Source organism: Colletotrichum siamense (assembly GCF_013390195.1).
Source record: "Colletotrichum siamense strain Cg363 chromosome Unknown KSG_Cg363_contig01, whole genome shotgun sequence".
NCBI lineage: Eukaryota > Fungi > Ascomycota > Sordariomycetes > Glomerellales > Glomerellaceae > Colletotrichum > Colletotrichum siamense.
Genome location: NW_023501014.1, coordinates 1614003 through 1621691, shown reverse-complemented (window position 1 = coordinate 1621691; position 7689 = coordinate 1614003). Strand labels below are relative to the sequence as shown.

The following is a 7689-nucleotide window of genomic DNA, read 5'->3' as shown; positions in this document are numbered from 1 at the left end:
TCGCAGCATTCGTTTACTCGGCGCCGACGAACGATCGTCTCTCATTATACACCACAACGTCACGACATATTGAGTATCGTCTTGGACGCAGCGCTCACCACCGCGAAACAACTCTACAACTAACACCACCAAAATAACACCCACCCACAACCACTTATACTCTCGCTATCGCACTTGTTGACTACGACCCCCTCGTTTTCAACACTTGCAATCATGGAGACCTCACCCTTGGCGGCTATGCACCGCCCTATGGCTGTCCCGACCTGGGGCAACAAGGATCTCTTCCGTCCTCGTCCTCATTATACTGGAGGTCACAGCCTGCGCGAGCAGTTGCACCGGTCCAGCGATTACTTTGGTGTCAGCGGCTCTTCGCCTGCCGCCAGCCTGGCTGCCGACCTCTCCCAGAACTTTCGTCTGGACAATGAGGCGAGGTGAGACGGAATGACATGAAAGTACCTGAGCCTCGATTGACTAACACTGGTGTGCAGCCCCAAGTTCCCGACTCCTCGTCGTGCCTTATTCACATCCAACATGATGGGTGACGCCGAGTCGCGCGGTTAGCATTGACCTGGCATTCTACAGTGCAAGGGTGGTGGTGCTGATGAAAGTGATTAGATTACATCGTGACGACCCCTCCGATGCCCGAGTCCTCGCCTGCTGCAATGAACGAGATGATGGACGTTTCGCCTCTCCCGCACAAGCTGCCGTTCATGACCCAGATCGAGATAACGTCACCGACGCCGGGATCGACTCCTACCACCGAGGACGACGAAATGATGTTGGACTCGCCAGCCCCCATTCCTCGGCAAGCGTCGTTGGAGCCACCCAAGCCACTGGGAGCCGAGTAAGTTTGATTGCCACATTCCTCCTAGCTCAAGGGGTCGCGTCTAACTCAGGGGTAGACGGAGAAAGCCAGGCCTGCGCCGCCCGTCCTTGACTCGAATGAAAGGCTACTCTACTAGTGGCGTTCCTGGTCGATCCAACACAGACAACCAGCTCCCCACCTTCCGATTTGGTGAGAACCGTTTGTCACATATGAGCAGTGCTCTGTCCTTGGATGAATGCTTCGATGCCACTTCACCTCCTCAGGAACGACGACCTCAGACGGCCAACAGCCCTACTCCTGCCGTTCCCGGTGCCATTCGTCCTCGTCCCCAGTTCTCCAGCCTCTCCGGTAACCGCAATAGCCCCTTTGGTAGCCAGCACCACCGCCGCCCCGTCTCAAACCCCTTCATGCGTCCCCGCAAGCAGTTCCGTCGCTCTCTGAGCATGTTCGAGCACCCCGGCGATGTTGGCAAGGCCAAGTCAGAAGGAGGTGACTCTTCTCCCACGACCCCGGAATCCCACTGCGGCATGGATGCCGACGAGGTTCAGGAGCCCCTCCTGCCTCACTTTCTGGCCGATGACCCTACCGACACCATCCCCAGGATCACGAGAGAAACCATGGTCGACCTCTTAGACGGAAAGTACAGTGACAAGTTCGACCAGAAGATGGTCATTGACTGCCGTTTCGAGTACGAGTACGAGGGCGGCCACATCGATGGTGCCGTCAACTACAACAACAAGGACCTCCTCGCCTCTCAACTGTTCCAGCACCCCATGCAGGGACGAACCATTCTCATCTTTCACTGCGAGTACTCTGCTCACCGCGCCCCCATGATGGCCCGCCACGTCCGCTCCGAGGACCGAACCGTCAACGCCGAGCACTACCCGCATCTTACCTACCCTGACGTGTATATTTTAGAAGGAGGATACAGCGCCTTCTTCAACGAGCACCGCTGCCGGTGCTACCCTCAAAACTACGTTGAGATGTCCGACGAAGCTCACCAGCGCACCTGCGAGCGTGAACTCGGCCGCCTCAAGAACCCGCGCAAGCAGTTCGGCAGGGCCCAGACGTTTGCCTTTGGCGAGCGCGAATCCTGCGTCGAACAGTCCCCCACCGCGCCACCCAGACCTAGCGGTCTCAGACCCAGCATCAGCTTCCGCCAAGATCCCAGCACCATGATTGGCAACTCTCCAATCTTGGGCGAACGTTGCCATGCAAGACGCATGGCTTCTTACTAGTATTATCAACGCTCCCCCACTGTCTGCTGCACAATGGCGGAGCAGTCTCCTCGTCTGGAGGAATGAAGCTGTCTCTCACTCTGTACCACTCACCACCGGTACAGTCCCGTCGAACACCTTCCGGCATCCTTTAATAGGGCGACCCACAGCAGCCTGATTGTCGATTTTATACGCCTCTTCTCTGCACATGTCAACCCTATTCGATTCAACTGCCAATATTCCGCCTTACGAATCCGACGCCCAAAAGCAGCTTAACGCTCACGGCCGCGATGAATTCACTATTACGCTAATAGAACTCGTTATGCGCTTTGTTCTACACCAACCTGAACATACAAACACAACAACCGGCATTAGACGCATTGGCATATTGTCCCGCATCGCCACAAAATGGTTGTTCGGAGTCCATCTTGGATCTGGCATCTCGCGGTGGCTCCTGTCGGCATTTACAGCATTGTCCTTGGTTTTTTCATTTGTCAGAATTTCTGCATCATCCGGCACAGCTGGTCGGATGAAGTCCGCCGGTGGAGTTGGTCTCGACACACACGATATTGCGCGGTCACACCTGCGGCAGTCGTGTCTCCGCATCGTGGGCTCGGGAGCATTTCACTATGACGTCTCGGTCCGCTTTGTTGGTCTCCCACCTATATCCGGGAGTATTTCAGACCATACCCGGCGGACTGTTCTTCTTGTTTTCTACCGAATTTCCTTTGTCTGGTCACTTGACCCTTCACCTGATACCAAAACTTTCCATCCAAACGCCGGATACCCGACATCCTTGTCATCGGATGACACATTACACTCACAGACCTCACATCACCCATTCCCTTTACATTTTTTCAAAACAACGCCTCACGGACCACCACTGGCCGGGCTTGTTGGAGGACTTTCACCTCCTGTGTACATTGTAGGAGTACCTGGAACAGGACAGCGCGAGAGAAGTGGAAAAGCTACGTGTGGAAGAAAAGCAGTTGCTCGGGAAGCCTTGTAACATTGGCGAATCATCTTGGGGGAGAGCACTGCAAGCTTAGAAGCTGAGTCGTGCGATTAGGGCGTGGGTGAATCCACGCTTTCTCTGTACAGTACTGGCATCGAAAAGAAATTGCCAAAACACCATGGTTCCATAGAAGGACCATTCTGGGCTAGCTCATACTCAATTGAATGAAAATACACACAAACAAACACGCACGCACAAATTGGTATTGCGAGAGAGAGACACGCGAGCAGCAGGCGCAGCGGCTCAAGCTACGCGCGCGAGAAAGCGCGTCTGTCCGAGCCTCTGAGGTTCGAGGCCCGCCGCGGCTCGCGATTGTCTGTGCAGTCCGGAGGTCTTTGCTTCTAGCGCGTGTGTTCGTCCGGCCCTTTGAGGCTTCGACCACGTTTTGAAACATCCTCACGGGCCATGGTCGAACGCTGAGGTTCCCTTTCTTTTCCTCGTATCGGCGGCTCCTTCCTTCCCCTTCGATCTTCCTTGTTCCATGCGCCGGGTCTCACGATTCACGACTCACGTCATCGTTTTGCTTTGACCAGCAAAGCAGCCAGAAATCCGGGGGATCCCTACCAGACAGCACCAGCGCCGTTGGTGGGTGGCTTGCTTTGGACAGACAGGGCCAAACATCAACATGGACGGCCGGACGCGATGAACACACGGACATTTCGGGACGTTTTTTGTGTCTTCTTTTCTGGGCTAGGATCTTGTTGTTTTTGTTTCCCTTGCTGGCGCTTCCACCTCACCATTATGGTGCGGTTCGGATCTTTGTGGAGAGCTATTAACGGGTGTTTTGTTTTGAGGGGGGGTTCTACGGGTGTTCTAGCGTGTGGCTTTGATGCGTTTGTTACGTGATGGAAAACGGGGGCGCAGGTAAAGGGAGGGAGGGACGAGAGGGATGGGCTTCAATGGGGGACTTGGACACGATGTGATGAAAGGGTTGCTAACTAGGGAGGGGCCGGAGATGAATGGCGTGCGGACTCGGCCGCTGCTTCGGATGAATGAATCGACGGACGGATGAATGGGACTTTGGTGTGTTGCGGTTCTCTTTGAGTGTTTGAGGGAATTTCACGATAAGCTGTTTCCACGTGCGGTCCTGAAAGAAGATGTCGTTGCACTGGATGATGCGACGCTGGCGGGCGAGTGAACCGTTCGTCTGGATTCGGGGGCTAATTAGGTTGCAGTGCGGTGGTTCATGAGTCGAGGGCAGAGGTGATGTTGATTGTTATCGTGAGCCTCCCTTACTCGGGGGGGAGAACATGCTTATTTCGAGTGGACCAATCAGGAGCTGCTTGTGTGCCTCGGAGTGTCTGCCGACGGGCGATTGTGGCCATGGGAGGTGGAATTTGACAAACGTTCCTTGATGGAAAGCGCCTTTCCTATCCCGTCTCAAGTAGCTGGCCATTCTTCTCTCCCGTTCTTCTTTGTTCGCCATACAAATATGGAAGAAATCTACAGGCTAAGAAGGTCCAGCAAGTGTATCCTAACGTTTCACGGCACACAGAATATGATGCAAATAAGGGAGCAAAAAGAGATAGTCGGGTAGGAGAACGACCAAGAAAACAGCTTGGCAAGTGAGCTCGCAAGGGGTATCACGAGAAACACAGGTTGCTCAAAGAAGAAGAGACCGTTTCCCCTCGTCATCCGCGGGGGTGGACGCCACGCCGCGAGTCTCACAACAAAGCACGGGGGTGTTTAGTTTCTGGTCTCGGTTTGAGCTGTCATTGCTTTTGTACGGGCCGTATAGGATGCAAGGGATAACGGATAAAGCGTGCGGATGCCGAAATCTTGGATAAACTCTCTGTGCAAGTGTAAGCGCGCATTATTCCATCGGCACTTTCTCATCCTAGGATTTTGGGAGAGAAGTCTCTCGTTATGCAACACGCAACAGAGACAAGCTGAGATCTGATGACGGAGATGAGGAGGTCTCAGCCATGTCATACTACGAAGTGGTCCGGAACCTTCACAAGCTTGGAGGAGAGGCCTCAAGGTTTTCCCTCTTCATGTCGTGTCGGCGGTGTGAGAGAGTTGAGGAATGTTGTAGGGGTCCAGGGGTCCTAAAAGGCCAAGGCAGTGTGGGGGGGAGAGCATGCCGGGCGAGACAGTATGAAGTGCTCCGCCTTGAGGTATGGACGGTAAGACGGGCCCGGAGCCTTCGACGTAATGCGGCGTGCCTCGCAAGAGCGGGACGTTGCCGTGGGGTCTCGCGGGTATGGGGGGCGGTAGACAGACGCAGCTGCCTTCTGACGTTGCTAGGTTGAGAGATGAGGCTCTGGATCATGGCTGGCGTTTTGTAGCAGATTTCGGGGTCCGGATCTTCGGTGGCATTCTTTCGAAAGAAATGTGGTATACGGTTGATGGGGTATTCGTGTGGAGGCACTGCTCTGGAGACATCATTCGGTTGTAAAATGAGTGCGTTTTTGGAAAATGTGGTGAAATCGTAAATAACTTTTTGTTGGCGTCTACTTGTTTGCGGTATATATCTGAGGAATACGCCCGTGTCTGCTTTGATATGTGAACCGAGTCAAAATCAGATGCTGCCGCTGCCGCTGCCCCTCTAGAGGCAAGTAGATGCAGAAAACCTGGGTATCCCAAACGCCACCTATGCCCATGCCATGCAAGAAATCATTTGCGTAGTTGCCCCCTTTCCATTTTCAAATGCCAAATTCAGATAACCTTCCCCGCCACTCCGGAACCGGAAAACCTCCGTCTCTTGTCTATCCCTGGAGCGTAAAGTCCCAGTCCTTGAACGCCTTACGGAAGGCCTCGACGTCCTTGACCTCTTCCTCCTGGGCCTGGACGCAGTCCCGCCAGACGAAGCGCTGCTCCAGCTTGAGAAGCTTGGCAACGACCTTGCGGGGGTATTGCAGGTCGAAACGCATGTTGGGATCGAGCTTCATGACGAGACTAGTACCCTTAATCCTGTCGTCGCCGTTGTCCGCCCAGATCCAGATGCGGAAGTAGTCGCCAATGGTGCCCTGCTCCTCGTACGAGAGCTCGGTGTTTTCGAACTCGGGGTACTTGAGGTTCTCTGCCTCCACCTTGAAGCCGGCCTCGACGACGTTCTTGTAGACCATTTCCGCAGGAACGGGGTGAAATTGCCAGTGGACGTGAATGTTGCGCTGGCGGCTGATCTCCCAGGTGATGGCACCGAGCTTATGGTTCGACTTGGCAGCAACCATGGCTTGGAGGCTCTCTCGAAATCGAGTCATCTCCTTGTGGGTTCGCTCCGCATCTTCGGCAGAGTAGCTCTCGGCGCCAGAGTGGTAGATAGTAGGCGTGTGTGCATGAGGTGTCATGATGATGTGGCCTGGGAAGTCTAAGCCCTGTTTCTTGAAAGTCTCCGATGTGGCGAGAGGGCCCTTGGCAGTAGCAAGATAGCTGTCATCACCGACAGTGGCGACCATGTGGGTGTCCAGATTCGGGTTGGAGAGGCAGAAAAAGCAACGGTCAGGGCCGGGGGGAGGTGAGTGGTGACGACCTCGCTTGTTTCCACGGCGATGACGGCGGTCGCCGTCATCTCCGTTGCCGAAGCGGCTGTAAGAGCCTTCCTCCTGCGCGCGCCTCTTGGGCTTCCTGGGGCTGAACGGGGTGAAAGTCGCGCCAACAGGGCGCTCTACCGAGGTCTCGTTGAGCTGAATTGTGAAGGCGTAAAGCGCCTTGGCCTTCGCTGAATTGCCGTAGGGGGCCATGGAGATGAAGCGGGTGATGGGGAAATCGTCGCTGCCTTCCTCGGTGGGATGGAAGAAAGGCTCGCGTTCGTAGAAGAACTCGGCAGGAGAGGGGGAGAAGTGGTAGCGGGGCTTCAGTGTAGCGCAAAGATCCGCAACTTCCGCCGTGCTCTCAATAATCGCCTGGTTCTCGGGGGCAAGAGCGGTCTTGGAGTTCGTCCAGACACCAGCAGGCCAAACTGCCGTCAGCAGAATATCCGCCTTGTTCGCTCCCTTCAGCGACTTCGCATCGTCGGCAGTGTGGAAGGGCAGGTGCTGTTCCTTTGACTGCCCACCAACGACTTCCTTATCGAGCTTTCCGCCCAGAGCAACGATTCTCACACCCTCTGAGGTCTTTGTGATGCTGCGCTTGCCGAGGAAGTGGAGGTTCTCGCAGATTTCCTCGTCGGCCTCGATCTTGGCGACGATTCGCGGAGGAAGGGGCGCGGTTCCAATGGTGAAGTAAGTAGGCAGGGGCACCTTGATTTCGCCATTGAGAAGAGACTCGACAGCGGCGTCGTCCTCTGCGCCGAAGAGGTTGCCGGTTACGATTGCGAAGCTGAAGTTATTCTTCGCGTGGAGCGTCGCGACCTTGGAAAAGGCAGGCTGCAGCGAGCCATTGAGGCTGCCCAGTACGATCCTGTGACATGTCAGCACTCTTGCAAACATCCTGCAAGTCGCGGAGTCGTATCGAGGAACACTCACACCTTGGGTGCAGCCATTGCGCCTTGCTGATTCGGGGTGTGACGGGTTCGAGTGGTTGTTGATGGGAGCTTGAAGCTGGAAAGTTGCGACTGGGGGATGCGCGATGAAGTAATGTGGATCTCTATCTGGAAGGAATATGATTGGCCTAGACCCGCTTTTGATACTCTTATCGCCTTATCGAGGTGGACCGAGCTTCGCCCGGCAAAAAAAAAAGTTCAAATCTTT

General features: G+C 54.9%; 2 protein-coding genes across 2 annotated transcripts; one reads left to right on the top strand and one right to left on the bottom strand.

Annotated features, from left to right (window-relative positions):
- Window positions 1-213: 213 nt before the first annotated feature.
- nimT (M-phase inducer phosphatase) lies at window positions 214-2064 on the top strand (the record flags this gene model as incomplete). The annotated part of the gene is made up of 4 exons (XM_036632248.1): window positions 214-431; window positions 489-556; window positions 616-844; window positions 903-2064. The coding sequence occupies 4 exons, from the start codon at window positions 214-216 to the stop codon at window positions 2062-2064; spliced, it is 1677 nt and encodes a 558-aa protein (XP_036501294.1).
- A 3702-nt stretch (window positions 2065-5766) lies between these two features.
- On the bottom strand, window positions 5767-7428 carry mug161 (CWF19-like protein mug161; the record flags this gene model as incomplete). Its single annotated transcript, XM_036632247.1, has 1 exon — window positions 5767-7428. The coding sequence occupies one exon, from the start codon at window positions 7426-7428 to the stop codon at window positions 5767-5769; it is 1662 nt and encodes a 553-aa protein (XP_036501293.1).
- Window positions 7429-7689: the final 261 nt, after the last annotated feature.